General features: G+C 47.7%; 1 protein-coding gene across 9 annotated transcripts in view; it reads right to left on the bottom strand.

Moving 5' to 3' along the window:
- Positions 1 to 20,535, bottom strand: part of MYCBP2 (MYC binding protein 2) — a 977,923-nt gene that overhangs the window by 529,547 nt on the left and 427,841 nt on the right. For all 9 annotated transcript variants that reach the window (XM_033949399.1, XM_033949405.1, XM_033949401.1 and 6 more), the window contains one exon: positions 9,928 to 10,011. In XM_033949399.1, the coding sequence (XP_033805290.1) occupies positions 9,928 to 10,011 (84 nt within the window). The remainder of the gene's footprint in view (positions 1 to 9,927; positions 10,012 to 20,535) is intronic.

Here is a 20,535-nt window from a genome sequence, read left to right as displayed (position 1 = left end):
ACATCCCTATCTGGACGACTGGTTAATTCACGCAAAGTCGTTCCAGGAGAGCACCCGGGTCACGGCTCGGATGGTGCAGTTCCTGCATTCGCTGGGATGGGTTGTCAACCTTGACAAGAGCCGGTTGGCCCTCTCACAGCACCTGGAGTATTTGGGGGTTATGTTCGACACCTCCTTGGGGAAGGTCTTTCTCCTGGAGGCCCGGGTAAGCAAATTGCAGTCCTAAATTCACCTGCTTATGGCGTCCCGGTCTCCTTGGGCATAGGATCTCCTCCAAGTTTTGGGGTCGATGGTGGCTTCCCTGGATGTGGTGAGGTGGGCTTGGGCCCATATGCATCCTCTTCAGTATTCTCTTCTTCGGAGGTGGTCGCCTCAGAGGCACAGTCTGGATCACCCTGTTCCTCAGAGGGGCTTGGCTCACTACAGTCTTCGTTGGTGGCTCCAGTCATCCCATCTAGTGCAAGGGGTGAGTCTGGATCAGCCCCAGTGGACGGTGCTGCTCACGGATGCCAGCCTTCTCGGTTGGGGAGCTCAGTATCTAGGTCACTCAGCTCAGGGCACCTGGTCCACGGAGGAGGCGTCTTGGTCGATCAATGTTCTGGAAACCAAAGCCATCCGTCTTTCGCTGTTTGCTTTCCATTCCTTCTTGACGTGCAAGTTGATCCGGGTTCTTTCGGACAATGCCATAGCTGTGACCTATGTCAATCATCAGGGGGGCACCAAGAGCACTCTGGTGGGGCAGGAAGCGGCTCTGCTCATGGTCTGGGTAGAGTCTCATCTTCTGGATGTCTTGGTCTCCCACATAGCAGGAGTAGAGAACGTGCTAGATCCCGGAGAGTGGTGTCTAAGTCACATGGCCTTTCAGATAATAGTGCAAACTTGGGGTCAGCCCCTCATGGACCTGATGGCCATGAGTATCAGTGCCAAAACATCCCGCTTCTTCAGTCATTGCAGAGATGATCAGGCCAAGGGTTAAGATGCTCTGGTTCAACCATGGCCAATGGAGGGTCTGTTGTATGTGTTCCCTCCGTGGCCATTAGTGGGCAGAGTTCTTCTATGCATTGTTCATCATCGGCCTCGTGATTTAGGTGGCCCCAGATTGGCCCAGGCGCCCGTGGTATGCGGACTTGTTGTGGCATCTGGTGGCGGATCCTCTGCCTCTACCTCTCTCGCCTGACCTTCTGAATCAGGGCCCCATTCCAATGTTCGTTCCGGGTCCTTTCTGTCTTATGGCTTGGCTTTTGAAAGGGATTGCCTAGGTAAGAAAGGGTATTCAGATAAGGTAATCTCCACCCTATTGAGGTCCCGGAGACTGGCAATTTCTCGGGCTTATGTATGGGTTTGGCGTATATTTGAGGAATGGTATGCTGTGCGTGGAGTGGTCTCTTTTCATGCTTCCTTGCCTCACATCTTAGAGTTTTTGCAGGATGGCCTGGACAGGGGCCTGGTTTGGTCTTCTCTCCGAGTTCAGCTTGCGGCATTGTTAGCCTTTTCGTGGGTTGTTGTGAAATCAGCATCTGACTGCCGTGCCTGATGTCGTTTGCTTCTTGTGGGTGGCCAAATTGCTCAAGCCTCCTGTGCAACTGTCTGTTCCATCTTAGGATCTTAATCTGGTCTTGTCCGTGCTGGTGCACCCTCCTTTTGAGCCTTTGGGTGCCTGCTCATTGAAGGACCTTACCCTTAAAGTAGTCTTCTTGGTGGCTATTACTTCTTCTAGACGTATTTTTGAGCTGCAGGCTTTCTCTTGTAGGTCTCCCTTACTGGAGTTTTCTAGGGAGTGAGTACGTGGATTTGCGTCGCGTCCCAATGTACAGGGTATTTCATGCTAGTAACTCATACACAGCCATGTAATGCCATCAAAATAATTTTTATTTAATTTATATTCAACTAAGCTTGAGGGTCAAATCAGAATTAAGATTACATTTCAAAGTTTGTTCATGACCAATTTGGCAAAACATTCTGTATATGGTGTTGGGGGGGGGGGGCGTCTCTTCCAAGGCTAAGTGGCCCATATGGAGAGAGAGGATTCTCCCCCTGAACAAAAGCTGTTGCTTGTTTATGTATCCTCGCAATGACCATAAGAACATAAGAATTGCCCCTGCTGGGTCAGACCAGTGGTCCATCGTGCCCAGCAGTCCGCTCACGCAGCAGCCCTCTGGTCAAAGACAAGTGCCCTAACTGAGACTAGCCCTACCTGCATACGTTCTGATTCAACAGGAACTTGTCTAACTTTGTCTTGTATCCTTGGAGGGTGTTTTCCCCTATGACAGCCTCTGGAAGAGCGTTCCAGTTCTCTACCACTCTCTGAGTAAAGAAGAACTTCCTTACGTTTGTACGGAATCTATCCCCTTTTAACTTTAGACAGTGCCCTCTCGTTTTCCCTACCTTGGAAAGGGTGAACAACCTGTCCTTATTTTGAATGTTTTGATCATGTCCCCTTCTCAATCTCCTTTGTTCGAGGGAGAAGAGGCCGAGTTTTCCTAATCTTTCGCTGTACGGCAACTCCTCCAGCCCCTTAACCATTTTAGTCGCCGAAATCCAAATGGTTGATCAAGCATGGTCCCTACTAAAAAATACCATCACCGAAGCACAGAATCTCTACATTCCGCACATATCCAAAGGAAGGAGAAACAAAAACAATGGAGAACCAGCTTGGCTATCTACAGAGGTGAAGGATGCAGTGAGGGAAAAGAGGAACTCGTTCAAAAAATGGAAACATGAAAAAACAGCAGAGGCCTGGAACTGTCACAAGGTTGACCAGAAAAAGTGTCACAAGGCGGTAAGAGACGCCAAAAAGGTCTACGAGGAAAAAATAGCACGAGAAGCCAAAAACTTCAAGCCCTTTTTTAGATATATAAAAGGGAAAAAACCAGCAAGAGAGGCAGTAGGCCCTCTCGACGACCAAGGAAGAAAAGGGTGCATCAAGGAAGACAAACAGATTGCAGATAGGCTAAATTCATTCTTTGCCTCTGTCTTTACCAATGAGGACACTGCAATAATGCCCGAAACAGGAAGGGTATTCGAGGGAGAAATAGAGGAAAGCCTCACCACAGTGAACGTGGATTTGGACCAAATATACTACCAAATTGACAAGCTAAAAAGTGACAAATCTCCTGGGCCAGATGGAATTCACCCGAGAGTGCTAAAGGAGCTTAAGGTCGAAATTGGAGAACTATTGCAAACCCTAGCTAACATGTCAATTAGAACTGGGCAAATACCAGACGATTGGAAGATAGCGAATGTCATCCCAATCTTCAAAAAAGGATCAAGGGGAGAACCAGGCAACTATAGACCGGTGAGTCTTACGTCGGTTCCTGGGAAGATGGTTGAAGCACTAATCAAGGACAGCATAGTACAACACCTGGAAAATAACGACCTGATGAGAGCCAGTCAACACGGCTTCAGGAAGGGGAAGTCATGTTTGATGAATTTACTTCAATTTTTTGAGAAGGTGAACAAACAAATCGATAGCGGAGACCCGATGGATATAATATACTTGGACTTCCAGAAAGCGTTCGACAAGGTTCCGAACGCAAGGCTTCTGAGGAAACTAAAAAAGCCATGGAATAGAAGGGGACATACTAAGATAGATAGGCAAATGGCTGGAGAACAGATTGCAGAGGGTCAGTGTAAATGGGAAGTTCTCGGACTGGGAGAAGGTAACAAGCGGTGTGCCCCAGGGCTCGGTTCTCGGGCCCATCTTATTCAATATCTTCATAAATGACCTGGAAGAGGGAACAACAAGCAATATTATCAAGTTTGCAGATGACACAAAACTAGGTCGGGCAGTTGGGACACAAAAGGACAGCGAAGAACTGCAGAAGAATTTGAATCAGCTGGAGAAATGGGCGGAAAAGTGGCAGATGAAGTTTAATATAGAAAAATGCAAAGTAATGCACCTGGGCAGGAAAAACAAGGAGCATGAATATAAAATGTTAGGTGTAACTTTGGGCAAGAGTGAACAAGAAAGAGACCTGGGGGTACTGATAGACAGGACCCTGAAGCCGTCGGCTCAATGCGCAGCAGCGGCAAAGAAAGCAAACAGGATGTTGGGCATGATAAAGAAGGGGATCACGAGCAGATCGGCGGATGTCAAAATGCCGCTTTACAGAGCAATGGTCAGACTACACTTGGAATACTGTATCCAACACTGGTCTCCCTATCTAAAGAAGGATATAACCCTACTGGAGAGGGTACAGAGGAGGGCCAAGAAACTAGTAAAAGGTATGGAGAATCTGAGCTACAAGGAATGACTCGGAAAACTGGGTTTGTTCACCCTTGAAAAGAGAAGACTGCGAGGGGATATGATAGAGACTTTTAAAATACTAAAAGGATTCGACAAAATAGAGCAAGAAACATCGTTATTCACATTGTCAAATGTGACATGGACAAGAGGTCATGGACTGAAACTGAGGGGCATCAGGCCCAGGACAAATGTCAGGAAGTTCTGTTTCACACAGCGAGTGGTGGATGCTTGGAATGCTCTCCTGGAGGAGGTTGTGACGGAGACCACCATTCTGGGATTCAAAGGTAAATTGGATGCACACCTTCTTGCAAATCACATTGAGGGATACGGGGTTAACAAGGTCTTCATCAGGGAATACCTAGCTTAGCCTCCGCGTGTGCGGGTCGCTGGTCTAGATGGACCTAAGGTCTGATCCGATGAAGGCATTTCTAGTACCTTGTCCTTCTTCATGTACGGCGACCAGTGCTGGATGCAGTATTCCAGGTGAGTGCTGCATCCAGTGCTGGCTTTAAGAAAGGTTTGGACAAGTTCCTGGAGGAAAAGTCCATAATCTGTTATTGAGAAAGAGATGGGGGAAGCCACTGCTTGTCCTGGATCAGAAGCATGGAATGTTGGTACTCCTTGACCACCGTGAGAATGCTGGATTGGCCACTGTGAGAATGGGCTACTGGACTTTAAGGACCATTGGTCTGATCCAGTTAGGCTATTCTTATGTTATGTTCCTGGATACGTGCCTGGGGTCCATGGTTGTGACTATAGAGGTAGTTCCCTAGCAAGGGCCTATTTGTACCTGGTACAGGATGTGCTTATTTCCCATTGGAGTGCGCAGAGGAATCCATTGCTCCCTTGGACTGCAGAAGCTCAAAACAGTCTGGCCTGGTGGTTGAGTCCTTCATCTCTGTCCCATGGGCCTTTCCCTCTGGATCTCCGAATGGGTGATCCTGACAGTGGATGCCATCCTGTATGGCTGGAATGCTCTTTGCTGAGACAGTTCAGTCCAGAGTCAGTGGTCTCGTTCCAAGAAAAAGTGGTGGATCAATCTTCTGGAGTTTTGGGTGATTTGGCTGGCTCTCCTTCACTTCCCTGGAATCAGGTTGTGCATGAGTTCTCAGACGATGTCACGGTAGTGGCTTTTGCCAATTGCCAGAGGGACACCAGGAGTGCCTCTCTGCGCATGGAGACTCAGCTTCTCTTTCGGTGGGCGTAAAACCACCTCTTGGCGATTTCCACTGTTCACAAGGCAGGGTAGACAACAACCAGGCAGATTATCTCAGCCGTCGGACTAAATCCCGGGAATTGGTCCCTGTTCCAGAGAGCGTTCGGGTACATAGTAGACTGGTGAGGTTGTCCGACGTTTGACCGCATGACGTCAGTGGTCAGTAAGAAGCAGATTGATACTTCAGCTGTCATCACAAACCAGGCAGCCAAGGCTTAGATGCGCTGGTTCAGCCTTGACCAATGGAGGGTCTCCTTTATGTCTTCCCTCTATGGCCCTTGATAGGCCATCTGTTGAGATGGATTGTGCTGCACAGAGGTCTGGTGATACTCGTGTCCCCCGACTGGCCAAGACATCTGTAGTCCGCTGACCTGGTTCATCTGAAACTGGATCAGGGGCTCAGACTTCCATGTCATCCTCGTCTTCTCACGCTGATTGCGCTCCAGGATATGGACTGCTTTGGTTTTCTGACTTAGCTATCGAGCGCATGGCCTTAGTCCACAGAGGCTATTCTTTGGGCATGATTACCTCTCTCCTAGCACAGCAAAAACTATGCAAAAACTTGGAGTTGTTACCAATCGTGGTGTGTCCAGATGCAGGAGGATCCGTCCGTGCCATCAGTAAATCTGATACTGGAGATCCTTCAGAATGGACTGGAAAATCTGGAGAAGGGACTTGGTATCAGCTCTGTAAGGGTTCTGCTCACTGATTTCTCCTGTCTGGGACCTAAGCCTTTGAGAGGCTTTTAGCTGCTCACCCGGACATTGTCCGCTTTCTGAATGTTTTCATCATACAGTGTTTTCATCATACAGCCCACATAAGTGGAGAAAAAGCCTCAAGAACTATGGCAATCAACATAGATTTTTAGCCGTTTGCTTTTTATCATAGGCACCAAAAAACTGTACGCAAACTGAAACGGCGCTTCCGGCATATTCCACTGCGCTAGGATAATATCCCGAATATCCTGATACATAGTAAAAGAGTAGGACACAGAGCGGATCCCCTGAATAAGAGGGTCCCCCACACGCAGGGTCTCAAGAGGTGCCTCCTCAAAACGTAACACAGAGGAGACCTGCTGAATCAAATCCGGGAGCTCGTCTCTCTGAAAAAGGCACACCACTCCTCGTTGGCAGACGAAAAAGCCAAGGCCCCGTTATAAGCTGCTGTCCCCTCAAGAGGATCCTGGAGGTCTCCCCAAGGGTCCAGATCCTCATCAAGGTCAACATGCTCCTCAGACCACAAGTCGTCATCCCAGGCTACCAGCAGATGTTTGGAGGAGGAAGGAGGAGGCGCTAAAGGAGTAGAGGGGGGCAGACCCGCTAGGGTCGCAGAGGGACCCCTCCCCCTAGAACCCCAGCACATACGCAGGACCCCAGGCCGCCTGAAAATATGCTCTACATAAAGCAAAAAGCAAATCTGGGGGAAAAACCCCGGCAGACCCATGGAACTCCCTGCCATATCAGGAGACCCGGCTGAAAACTGCCCCTGTTTTTCCAATACAGGGGGAAGGTCACCTGAGGCTGTAGACAAGATAGAAGGGCTTCCCGCCAAAACTGGCTAAAATCCCACCAAATATGAGCCCTCCATGGCCTGTAGTGGCTGGGAAGTCTAAACTGATCCAGCCGCTAAAGCAGGCAAGCCGGCATCAGCTGTGAGGGAATCCCCAGCCGCTTCGGCGGTAAGGGAATCCTTTTTACCCTTACTGTCAGTGTCTGTGGAAATCCCCAGGCTTCCCAGCTGTCGACTCACAAGGCACTTTTGGCAGGGAGCCCTTGCCACCGGCACCCACTGCCGAAGAGGCTCCTCCACCGCTCCGGGCCGCACAGCATCTGCACAGGCCAGCCCGGAGTGCCTCCTGTTTGGAGCACAATGAACACACTTTCCCTGGTAAAAGTGCTCATTGCTCCATACGTGACCTAGCTAAAAAAAAAGTGCCAGTTAATTAAAAAGTATAGTAATTTACAGCACATTTAAAGGGAAAACAATCCTTCAGACCGGCACTGCCTCAGGATTTTTTTTTTTCACAGAACAGAATCCACTGGCTCTCAAAGCAGTATGCCTTACTTGAATTTGGAGCAAAGCTTACTGCTGAGGCACCTCTAAGAAAAATGTTGGCGAGGTGGAGGAAAGGGGTGAGGGACCCTCAGGTGTGATACCCCTGAGATCAGATGGACCCCCAAACAGGGCCTACCCAAGCTCAATATGGCACAAAAACGGGGACTATGAGCCCTAAACAAATTCCAACAGCCCTAACCAAGGGAGGTGGGTACAACTCACTCACACCTGCTGGAGACTGAGAAAAGACTGATGAAATAAGGGAGGGTCACATATTATGTACTATTCCAAAGTTTTGTCTTAGTCTCCACCTACTGATCATGATGAGATATAACCCATCTGTAAGATCTATAGCTATACCGGTTTGGAGAGTTACTAAAGAAATTCAAAGTTTTTTTCTTTGCAGAGCAGGGGTGGTTGCCATTATCCTCTCAGTATGGACTGTAGACCCACCCTCATTCTGTGCATAGCATAATAAATTACATCAGCTACTGTATTCCCCCTAAACAGAAAAGGCTATTTTTATTAATCTGGGACCCTTATAGACAGTCACCATCCTCTAGGGCTCGAAGTTTGGTGCTCAATTCTTTATAATTGAATAAGTAACCTTTTCCCCTGGGAGCAACAGCTCCCTTTTATTAAACTGCGATAGCAGTTTTTAGTGCAGGGAGCCACGCTGAATGCCTCGCGCTGCTCCTGACGCTCATTGAGTTCCTATGAGCGTCGGGAACAGTGTGGCTCCCTGCGCTAAAAAACGCTATTGCAGTTTAATAAAAGGGGGCCAATGTATAGTATTCTTTCATCTCTCCTCTGGTTTGGAAGGTTCTATTAGTATTGGTGTGGGGGGGGGGGTTAGGGTTTATGATTTTTTTTGTTGTTGTTATTTTAATATCCCTAAACAGGCATCTATACAGCACTATGTGGGGAGGGAAGAGGAGGAAGGATAGGAAGGTATTTGTACAAAATTGAACACTTTGTATGTTCCTAGTTCATGTTGATTTTTCACTAGTTGTGTTCAATGAAAACATATGTTACTACACATGATATCACAGATTTTCAATTAGATATCGCATTGAATGGAGACAACACAGTATATACTTTATCATAATATATTTGAGAATCCTGGACACTTTGTATCATGTATTGATTTTTTTGTAAGTCTGTATGCTTGTTATATATTTTAATAAACAGATTTAAACATAAAAATATATTATCTTTCGCTATGCTGATGGTATTCTTGCATGGATTCATATCATATATCTATATACAGTGATGCCTTGGAATCCAACTTAATCCGCTCCAGAACCCTGTTCGAGTTCCAAGACAATTTTTCCCATTGAAAATAATAGAAACTGGATTAATCCGTTCCTGGGTTCCACAAACAGAAATTGTAACAGTAAATACACTGGATTTTAAGGTACAATATTAACAAATACAGTGGTACCTTGGTGGGGGCTATACTGCAGGGTGCTCATGTCACTGCGGGTTGTTCAGGTGGTGATGGTGCACCCCGGCTCCAGGGTGATGGCTGTAAATCAAACCTGCGCCTCCATCACCGAGCCTGGATATGCACCACTGGCCCTGCTGCTCCCGGACGCGGCACCCCCCCCTGGATGCCACTACCCCCCTCCGCTCAGGTGCTGGCCCACTCCTGCCGGATTCACCCCAACTCCCATGCTCCCCTGAGGCTACCGGTGCTGCTCCCTCCCTTCGCGATTGCCTCCTCCCCCTCCCCACTGACTGGCCCTGTCCTTACCCGTGCACCACCGGTGTTAGAAAGTGCCTGCTGCCGGTTTTCTACTGGGCTGCACATGCTCAAGGCCTTCTGGATCTCACCCTCTCCGAGATTCTCAGTGGGGGGGAGGAGTTGATCGCGAAGGAAGGGAGCAGCACCAGTGGCCTTGGGGGGAGAAATACTGCCAGTTCCCGGGATCAGTGCAGGGCATTCGGATTCCAAAGCAGAGTTCGAATTCTGGGACAAAATTTGCTGGAATTTTTAGCTTGGATTCCAAGTTATTCAAGTTCTGGGGCGTTCGGATTCTGAGGTACCACTGTACTTCAAATAGGCAAAAATGTTAATCATTTATTAATATATCAGTCTGCATTTTGACATTCCACTTTACCTACTTAATTTAGCCATTCTTGTTTTTTCACATGTATGCTGTTTAACGCAAGAAAATTGTTTCATAGTTCTAGCTAAAGCTTTCCAAAGTACTTATCATAAGACTTTCTTGCCCAAGAGTTCTGACTGGCAATGATTACTTAAGCAATAAAGTGTAACACCATCCTAATAAAAATTACCTTTTCTCCTCTTTCTTTAAGCATTCAAACTTTTCTCTTACATACATTGTACCCACTTCACAGGAAAGCAATTTCTATAAACAGCTTTATAAAAGTTAAAAAATATTACCTGTATAATAACTGAGGTATCTGCCCTGCATTAACATCTGTACCATTATTGGACTTCTTTGAGCTTTTAAACTGAAAGACAACACTGTAAAAAAGGAAAGAAACCTACATGAAATAAATTCAATTATATGTTGCTTGTTACTTCTCACAATTAAAGGACCCTATTTACTAAGCATTTTCCCTATAGTCACAAAGAGAATATATATTTTCCACACATATAAAGTTTTTATTTTTAATTACCCTACAGGTTAAGCATGTACTTTTATGTGACCTGTGTACAAGCATGCTCCTGAGCTGGTATAAAGGTCCATGGCTTTAGTTATGGTTTCTACTGGTTCACCCTTAGTATTTTATAAACAAAGATGCCTTTCTCTCTTAGACTAGAAATAGGCATCTTCTTGGTGTTTCAACCTAGATAACCTGTTATAAATTACCTGAAGAGGGTACATTTATAACAGGATGCCTATTTCAGAAATCCAAAAAGGCATCTATGTTAATAAAGACTCCCAAAACTAGTCCCAACAGTGTGAAAATGTTCATGCACAAATTCACATCTGCTCTAGAAAAAAATATAAAAGGTTTATAGATACTCTATGAATATATTACCTATTTTATAAAAGGTACATAGATCACAAATTTCCCTTCATACCCACACAAACTACACATCCAGGAATGCCTGGGGACAGATTAAAGAAAAGTAGGTACCGTATTTTTCGCTCCATAAGACGCACCTGGATTTAGAGGAGGAAAACAAGAAAAAAAAAAAACATTCTGAACCAAATTCTCCCTGCCAGGCTCTGCACCCAACCCCACTCTCCTTGCCAGGCTCTGTCCCCCCTCTGGTGGTCTAGTGGAAGGCCAGAACAGGGTACAGGGCGGGTAGGGACAGGGCAGGCAGGCAGAGATCCCCACCCCGAGGCAAGCAAGCAGGCAGAGCCCCCCAACCCAAGGCAAGCAGGCAGGGCCCCCCACCCCGAGGCAAGCAGGCAGGCAGCCCCCCCCCCCAACTCCCTCCATGCCTTGTTTTAGTTGTTCCAGCGGTCCTACCCTTCCCTCTGGCTGAGCTAAGCAGCATCAGATCGACCCAAAAGGCAGGCGCAAGCTGTTCGGTGAATGGCTGCAGTGAGTTTTCACAAGAAAAGCTTGCGCCTGCTTTTTGGGCAGATCTGACACTGCTTAGCTCAGCCAGAGGGAAAGGCAGGACTGCCGGACCAACTAAAATAAAGTACGGGAGGAGTGTGGGGAGTAGGGGGCCCCGTCTGCCTGCCTTAGTTAGTTCGGGAGTCAGCTGGAGGGAAGGGCAGGAACGCCAGATGATCTAAATAAGGTAACAGGAGGGGGGGTTGTGGTCTTTGCTCCATAGAACGCACCCTTTTTTCCACCCACTTTATTTTGGGAAAAAAGTGAGTTTTATGGAGCGAAAAATACGGTACATTCTTTCCATGCATGCTGTTATACAATTTGGTAAAAGCCCTTTTCCATTTGTAGAACAAGCCTTATACATGGAAAGGAAAGATTAGGTTCTTACCTTTGCTAATCTCCTTTCTCGTCAATCCACACTCTATTTCTGCAAAAGTGGGTAGTCAATCTCATCTGGCAAGATCCTGTAGGAAGCTTCATTTACATATTTTTGATCCTCCCTTCTTACCTCAGGACAGCCCTCTGACTTCCAGCTAATACAAAAGCAGACAGTCATACCTGTATAGGACACAGAAAGTGGAGCCCGAAAAACAAGTCTAAGCTGCTCATAACATAAAACTGCATAACAATCAAACAGGTTTTGTAAACATTACAAATCATAAAAGCAAAACAACAAAGAGACACAGTCTGCACTAACAGTGTGGGGCACAATAAAAGTTCCTCAGGATAAAGTGCACGATAATGATGGATGACAATCTTGGAAAGGCTGGTCAAACATCCAGAAGTTCAACTTATCCATACTTATTGGGGCAGGCAATCAGCAACTCACAGGGTGGGTTCCAGGAATAGAGTGTGGATGTACAAGAAAGAAGATTAGCAAAGGTAAGAACCTAATCTTTCCTTCTCATACAATCCCACTCTATTCCTGGACAAGTGGGACGTAACACACCAGTCTCTCAAATTCAGGGTGGGACTGATGAGACTGCTGCCAGAAGATCTGAAGGCAGAATCCTGACTGGCTGTCACATCTATCCTGTAAAACTTCAACAAAGCATGCAAGGAGGACCAAGTAACAGCAGCACAAATCTCACCTGGATAAAACGCCAAAGATTCTGCCCACAAGGAAACAATGCCTCAAGTGAAGTGAGTCTTAACTGAAAGAGGAGACCACTATCCAGCTCCAATATAGGCTAATGAAATATCCATGTGGATCCATCTAGAAATGGTGGCTTTCAAAGTTGGTCTGCCCTTATGGGCTGCACCTACCAGCACAAACAGATGATCAGAAAAATGACTGGCCATCATGAGGAAGGGCTACTGGACTACATGAACCATTGGTCTGACATAGTAAGGCTACTCTTATGCTCATTTGTGACCTCTAAGTATGTCAGAAAAAGTCTGCACACCTCCAGCGATTCCAACACCTTGTCAGGTTTGCTCAAACCCAAAGATGTAGAGCATGACAACCGCACTGTCTGGCTGATGTGAAAGCCAGAGATCACCTTCCGGAGAGAGGAGGGGACAGTGCACAGGATCACGCTGGATTCCATAATCCGAAGAAAGGGATCTCTGCAGGACAAAGCTTGAAGTTCGGAAACTCTGCAAGTCAACGCAAAGGCCACCAAAAATATAGTCTTGACAGCGAGTTCTATCAAAGAAGCCCAGTACAACAGTTCATAGGGCAAACTTGAGATTCCAAGTTGGAAATGACTGATGTAACAGAGGGCGGAGCCGCGCAATGTGCCCTTTAAATACCTGACCACATAGGATGCATGGTCAGAGAGCCCCCACAGAGGCTTAGGACTGAAGCAGGAAAGACCAGCTATCTGAACTCTCAGGGAGCTGATTGCAAAGCCCTTTTTTTATTTTTCAGGCCTACTTGAAGAAAGTCAAAAACAAGCAGAATCAACATCGAGCTCAGGTCTTCATTCTTCCTAGCACATCAAGGCAGAAAACACTGCCAATCCTTAGCATATGCTGCAACAGTTGACTTCTAGCTGCACAAGATGGTAGCTATCACTCCTGTGCGAGCAAGAGCCATGCCGGAAGACCAAAGCAGTCCAGATCCTGCAGGTCTATGGGACCCTAAGTGAGAAGGCATGAATGACAGGGAAACTTGAGAACCTGCTCCAACTGCAAACAAACCAACTCAGCATGACACAGGTGCCTCGGCCAATAGGGTGCCACAAGAATCACCCAACCCCAGTGCATTTTGATGCTTCTCAGAAAACAGCCTATCATGGGTCAGGAATAAAAGACAGAAAAGCCCTCCTATTGGCACGGCTGCACCATGGAGTCCAATCCTTCCCTACCTGGTTTGTGAATGTTGCAGAAGAAATGAGCCACCACCTTGTTGGACGCAGAAGCCATCAGGTCTATAAACCTTTTATATTGTTGGACGCAATACCATCACATTGAACGTCGGTCGTTCCCATCTCTCTACAATACATTGGAAGGCTCGTTGGGATAGCCACCATTCCCCTGAATTCAGAGTTTGACAGCTGAGAGAATCTGCTTGCACATTGCATATTCCTGCTATCTGCACCACTGAAAATGCCAGAAAATGCTTTTCCACCTAGCAAAAGAGCATTAGAGAACAGTTCTGGTGCCCCTTTGACAATTGATATAGACTACCATTGTGACATTGTCTGAGACTCAAACTGCCTTGATCCGGAGTGCACTCTCGAAGTGTAGGAGAGCCAGCTGTATCGCTCAAAGTTCCAGACATATAAGTGATCACTTTCATTCAGAAAGGGAACCACATCAACAGACCAGATTGTCCAAAGCTCCCCCCCCCCACCCCCCCACCCCCCGAGTCTTAAAAACTGATGTCTATCATCAAGAGCACTCAGATGTAGAGATCCGAAGGGGAACTCTACTGCAGTGTTTTTCAACCTTTTTTGGGCAAAGGCACACTTGTTTCATGAAAAAAATCACGAGGCACACCACCATTAGAAAATGTTAAAAAATTTAACTCTGTGCCTATATTGACTATATATAAAGTAATTCTCTTGAATAGGAATCAAATAAACACAAAGAAAGTATTTTATAATGCTGCCACCACCACTGGGGAATAGGCTGCCACTGCCGCCATCGGGAACAGGCCGGCACCGAGTTCTCCCTGCTTCTCTTCTCCGCGGGGCCGACCAACTCTCGCCACCCGTCGTCAATTCTAACGTCGGAGAGGACGTTCTAGGCCATCCAGGCAGCGATTGGCTGGCCCAGAACGTCCTCTCCGACGTCAGAATTGACGCGAGTGGCGAGAGTTGGACGGCCCCACAGGGAAAAGCAGGGAGAACTTGGCGCCGGCCTGTTCCCGATGGCGGCGGTGGCACTCAAGTGGCTAAAGAGCTGCAGTTTGCCGGCCTAGGGACAACACTGGAGGGTGGCCAGCTGTGCACCCCCTTGGGACGTAAACCCGGGGTGTGGCAGACCGCCCCCTCCCCACCCTGGTATGCCACTATCTGTACCTCACTCCCTCCCTATGACCAAAAATTCTCCTTTCTTCTATTCCCCGTGTACACAACCATCTCTTTCCCTCCCTTCCTCTCTCCAAAGTCCATGCCTTCTGTGTCCAAACACTCATTCCCTCCCCTACCTCAGCATCTCTTTCCCTCCCTTCCTCTCTCCCAAGTCCATTTCTTCTGTGTCCAAAACGCATTCCCTCCCCCACCTCAGCATCTCTTTCCCTCCCTTCCTCTCTCCCAAGTCCATTTCTTCTGTGTCCAAAAACGCATTCCCTCCCCCACCTCAGCATCTCTTTCCCTCCCTTCCTCTCTCCCAAGTCCATGCCTTCTGTGTCCAAAAACCCATTCCCTCCCCCACCTCAGCATCTCTTTCCCTCCCTTCCTCTCTCCCAAGTGCATGCCTTCTGTGTCCAAAAACCCATTCCCTCCCCCACCTCAGCATCTCTTTCCCTCCCTTCCTCTCTCCCAAGTTCATGCCTTCTGTGTCCAAAAACCCATTCCCTCTCCCACCTCAGCATCTCTTTCCCTCCCTTCCTCTCTCCCAAGTTCATGCCTTGTGTCCAAAACGCACTCCCTCCCCCCTTTTGTGTTCCGTGTTTGCCTCCCAGCCCATCTTTGCAACTTTCTCAGCAAAACGAAGCTCAAGCCGCGAGGCTTGTCTTCTGCTTCCTGCCTGCCCTGCCACGCACAAATAGCCGAACGGAAGTATTCTCCGACGTCAGCGCTGACATCGGGGAACGCTTGCGATCGGCTATATGTTAGCTGCAGGGCAGGCAGGAACAGAAGACGAGCCTCGCGGCTCGAGATGTATTGAACTTCGCGGGTCCCTCGTCCAGCTCTCTCCTGTCCACGTGGGGCAGACCGCCCCTCTCCCTAGACTGGTGGTACTGCCCTGATGGCGGCCCTGACCGTACGGCACACCAGGCAACATCTCGCGGCACACTAGTGTGCCGCGGAACAGCGGTTGAAAAACACTGCTCTACTGGACATACAGAATTCAACCACCAGGTTAGACTGCACTGAGCCCCTGTCATCCAAGGGAGTTACATATACCACGGGTCCCTCTGTGGACTTCAATGGGAGATAAGTGCGTCCAGTAGTAGCCGTAAGTGAGCCCATGCCCAGGGAACTACATCTATAGTCGTGACCATTGGCTCCAGAACCTAAGGTGTTGCCAGGCTGATGGGGCTTGAGTGTCCAGAAAGCACAGTTACTTACCGTAACAGGTGTTATCCAGCAGGCAGATATTCTCACATATGGGTAACGTCCTTGACGGAGCCCCTGTACGGACACTTTAAAAATGCATCGCCACTTTAAGGCTTCAAAAAGTTTGCGATAGTCCATACCGCTCATGCACGAGTGCCTTCCCGCCCAACATAGGAGTGCGGTCCCTCAGTTCAGTAAGCCAGCTAAGAAGCCAACCAGGGGAAGTGGGTGGGTTGTAAGAATAACTGCCTGCTGTCCCTGGATAACAACTGTTATGGTAAGTAACTGTGCTTTATCCCAGGACAAGCAGGCAGCATATTCTCACATGTGGGTGACCTCCAAGCTAACCAGAATGGATGGTGGGAGTATTGGCCTTTAGGAAAATAGATTTTGTAATACTGACTGGCCGAAGTGCCCATCCCGTCTGGAGAAAGATTCCAGACAGTAATGTGAGGTGAATGTGTGAACCGAGGATCAGGTGGCAACTTTACATATTTCCTCAATAGGGGTAGATCGAAGGAAGGCTACTAAAACTGCCATAGCTCTAACTTTATGGGCTGTGACATGACTCTCCAGTTGCAGTCCAGCCTGAGTATAACAGAACGAGATACAGGAAGCTAACCATTTGGAAATCATTCTCTTGGAAATAGGATGCCCCAACTTGTTAGGATCATAGGACCCTATAAATTGAAGCCTTAAAGACAGAAGCAGCTGTGACTTGGAGAAGTTGATCTTGAATCCCAAGTTCTGGAGAAACAAGATGGTGTGATTGGTCACTAGCACAACATCCTGACATGAAGGGTCTTTGATGAGCCAGTCGTCTACAAAAGGAAATACTTGAAGCCCCTGAGATCGCAAGACCACTGCCGCCACTACCACCAGGAACTTCATAAACACTCTGGGGGAAGATGCCAGGCCAAATGGTAGGACCTTGTATTGATAGTGGTGATGTGCCACTTAAAACCTGAGATAATTTCGGAAAGCCTGGTGAATTGGGATATTAATGTAGGCTTCCTTGAGATCGAGAGAGCACAGCCAATTGTTGTGAGCTAAGAGGGGGTATAGAGTGGCTAGAGATAGCATTTGAAATTTTTCTCTGACCAGAAACTTGTTGAGGGCTCTGAGATCTAAGATTGGTTGCAGACCTCCCGTCTTCTTTGGCACTAGAAAGCAGCGGGAGTAAAATCCCTGGTTTTACTGACTTACAGGAACTTCCTCGATGACATTGAGGAGAAAAAGGGATTGAACCTCCTACAAAAGAAGAGAGGACTGTCGAGGGTTGAAAGCAGACTCTATTGGAGGATGATCTGGAGGGAGGGCAGTTAAATGTAGAAAGTACCCCTCCTGAATGATCTGCAGTACCCAAAGATCGGAGGTGATGAACTCCCATAGATGGAAGTAAAGTTGAAAGTGTCCTCTGATTGGCTAAGGAAGAGGATGAATTAAGGGGACTGAGACTATGCTCTCCAGAAACACATCAAAAAGACTGATTTGTTTTGGCATGAGCAGCAGACTGGACCTTGGCAGGACGTTGTTGCTTTTGCTTCTTCTGTTAAGGCCTTACAGGAGCAGAAACTTTGGCTGAAAAACGCCTCTAATAAAATGAGGCAGGCTTGAAAAGTCTCGATGCTGAAGGCTTTTTCTTGGGTTTAACCAAAGTGTCCCATCAGGTTTCATGAGCTGAAAGTGTTTGGGTTGCAGTATCTGCTGAATCTCCAAAAAGCTCATCTCCCAAGCAAGGCACGTTGGCTAGTCTGTCCTGTCAGAGACTTGAAGCCGCGCTAGCCTCCTCATGGATACAGACATGGAAGAAGCTCTGGACGTGAGTTAAAAGATGTCATAGGCTGAACGCACCATATAATTCCTCAGCTGCAGAACAGTGCTGGTAAGGTGTTGAAAACCCTTTAACTTATGGGCAGGAGTGTATTTGTTATATGCTGAAAACTGCTTCCTAAGGTGTTTCAAAGTAGCATGAGATAGACGTTATAGTTGACAGTTCTATTAGCCAACATGGAATTCTGGTAGAGCCGCCGACCAAGCTTGTCCATAGTGTGGCCCTCCCTACCAGGAGGCACCAACGCGTAAACATTGGAAGAAGCAGATTTTTTCAAGGCAGTACCCCTTCTCCCTTCCCTCCTACCCCCCTGTCCAGCAGTATTACTTCTCCCTTCCCTGCTCCCCATGTTCAGCAGTACCCCTTCTCTCTTCCCTGTCCAGCAATACCTCTCCAGTCACTGCTAGCAGCAGCTCACTGTGTGCTTTTAACTTCGGCACACAGCTGCCACTAGAAGTAGTTTAGCCCAGTTTCATCAGACAGCCTTGGGGCCATTGATAGATGTGGGCCGGCCTAGCAAAGGCCCCGAGGCTGCCTGATGAAACTGGGCTAAACCACTGCTAGTGGAAGCTGTGTGCCTAAGTTAAAAGCACACAGAGCTTCTGCTGCTGGTCCAGGGGCGCAGAGACAAGGAAGGCAGGAGTCCTGGCAGATACGACCGACACATCAGTAGAAGTCAATTGACACAGGCGCTGGAACCTCTCTTCCTACTATGTGAGCTGCAGCACACTTAAAATCTCAAAAGGCACACAGCTTGCGATACACTGGTCTAAAGTTTCAAGGTATTCCTTATTATACTTAGAATCAGCCTACAATTTCACCAAAAGATCCTTTCCCATTTGACGTATAAATCTAGTGAAAGACAGCTTTTTGGTGGGAGAAGTAGCTCTAGCTGGAGAACGTCTGGGAGAATCCAATGTAAGAGAATCCTCAGCATCAGTAATAGATGGAGACGGATCGGGGTCGGAGTCGTCCTGTAAGTCAGAGTCCTGTAGCATAGATCGGTGCCATTCCAGTGTTGGGCTCTCAGAATGTTTTCTCTTTTGAGACACCTTCCCAGACTTGATGAGACTCCTGTCAGAATGCTTGGACAAGGACGTGTGACGATGAGCAGATGGAGACCGGTGTTGAGAAGATCAAAGCTTCATTGTCGGAGTGGCAAGAGTGGATCGACATGTCAATTCCCTGTGATGCATCAATGGAGCATCAACGGTGCCAGTGGTCCTAGCAGTGTTACGTTCAGGCTGTACTGGTATTGGAGGAGTCAGTGTCGGGAGAAGCAACTTAAATTGGTCCCCGAGCTCCCCATGAAGCAAAGTATCGAGCTTCTGCCTCAGAATAAGCACCGGTACTTGTGGCGTTGTCGCCGGTAAAACAGGTGCTGCGACATGTTCTGGAGAGGATGACTCCTTTGACGAAGCACCTCTCGATAATGGAACTGGTCACTGGGACTTGTGCTTGGTCAGCATGAATTGACTCAAATCCTTCATGACCTGTGTCCCTGATGGGGAAGGGGATAGCGGCTTACCCGAAGTCATGATTTGCTGCGACAGCGGTGTCGATGTTGGTGCCTCTATTGGTGCCGAAGTGTTTGATGCCGGTGACTTCAATGTAGACGGTGTCAATGGTGCATCTCCCTCCATGGTGACACCGAAGAGTTTCTCCTGTTGCAAGATACAACTTTTGATGGTATGTTTCTGTAAGGAAGAGCAGCGCTTACACTTTTAAACACAGTGCTCGGGACCCGAACACTGCAGGCACCAACTGTGAGGGTCCGGAAGCAAAATAGTACGAGAACACTAACTGCGGGCGTGACATGGAAGTGAACACCGCCTCAGTCAAATTAAACTCGATGGCTGAGACTTACTAAAGGCCCCACAGAGCCAAAATCCGCAGACGGCAAAAAAAAAAAAAATATATATATATATATATTTTTTTTTAAATTATTATTATTTTCTATACCGAAAAGAAAAGGAAAAGATACAAATAAGAAAAACAGACGCAACAGCGGGAAGGCAAGGAAAAGTATTCAATGGTCGTTGAAAAATGTGACTTCTTAGCTCGGCGTAAAACTAAGAACTGTGTGCCTACATTGGATAGGAAAGCACTCGCGCATGCGTGGTATGGGCTATCGCACACTTTATGAAGTCTTAAAGTGGCGATGTACTTTTAAAGTGTCCAAAGCGGGGCTCCGTCAATGATGTCACCCACATGCTGCCTGCTTCTCCTGGGATAAAAGCACTTATCAACTGAAGAAGCTTCTCCTGGTACAATTTAGGAAGAAACACCTTGTTCATTCCTGAAACAAAACAGATTTCCATGTATACCAAGTCTCACATCATAAAGAATTGACTCTTCCAAAAGTTGAACACCTAGTCTAGTCACTGCAGCAGCTGGATGCCCTGTTGCACTGCAGAGCATTCTTTGGACTCCGACTGAGACCAGATACAGATGGACTCGGATCTCAAGTTTCCATAGGTGGGCTATCATAATCGCCATCACTCGCCAACCAGAAGAACAAGGCTGAAAACTGGAAGTGATATTGCAAGATGTGAAACCTCTATTCTGTGCTCCAGAAACAAAAATGGGAATATGAAAGCAGGCCTCCGATAAAACCAGCATTGAGATCCAGAATTGGTCTCCAATCTTTGAAGTCTCTCTTTGGCACAAGTGAAACCCTTGAGGGAGGGGAAAATCGGGGTAGAGAGAAATAGGGCCAGGAAGGGGGGGGGGCAATCAGGGTCAGGGGCATAAGCACAGGGGGCGGGGTGAATGAGGGGAGGCGACCCGAACTGTAGCGGAAGCCGCAGTTCGGTCCTCGCCATGTGCTCACCTCTCTCTCCCATTTCCATCTCCTGTGCGGGCTTCAGTGCCTAGGCAGTACAGCCTGCTCGAGCCTGCCGGGCTTGGGTGTCTAGCCGGGAGATGACGGTTGGGTGGTAGTGCGACCAAGGCTTCCACG

This window comes from Geotrypetes seraphini, chromosome 6 (genome assembly GCF_902459505.1).
Source record: "Geotrypetes seraphini chromosome 6, aGeoSer1.1, whole genome shotgun sequence".
Lineage (NCBI taxonomy): Eukaryota > Metazoa > Chordata > Amphibia > Gymnophiona > Dermophiidae > Geotrypetes > Geotrypetes seraphini.
This window is presented reverse-complemented; position numbering and strand designations above follow the sequence as displayed.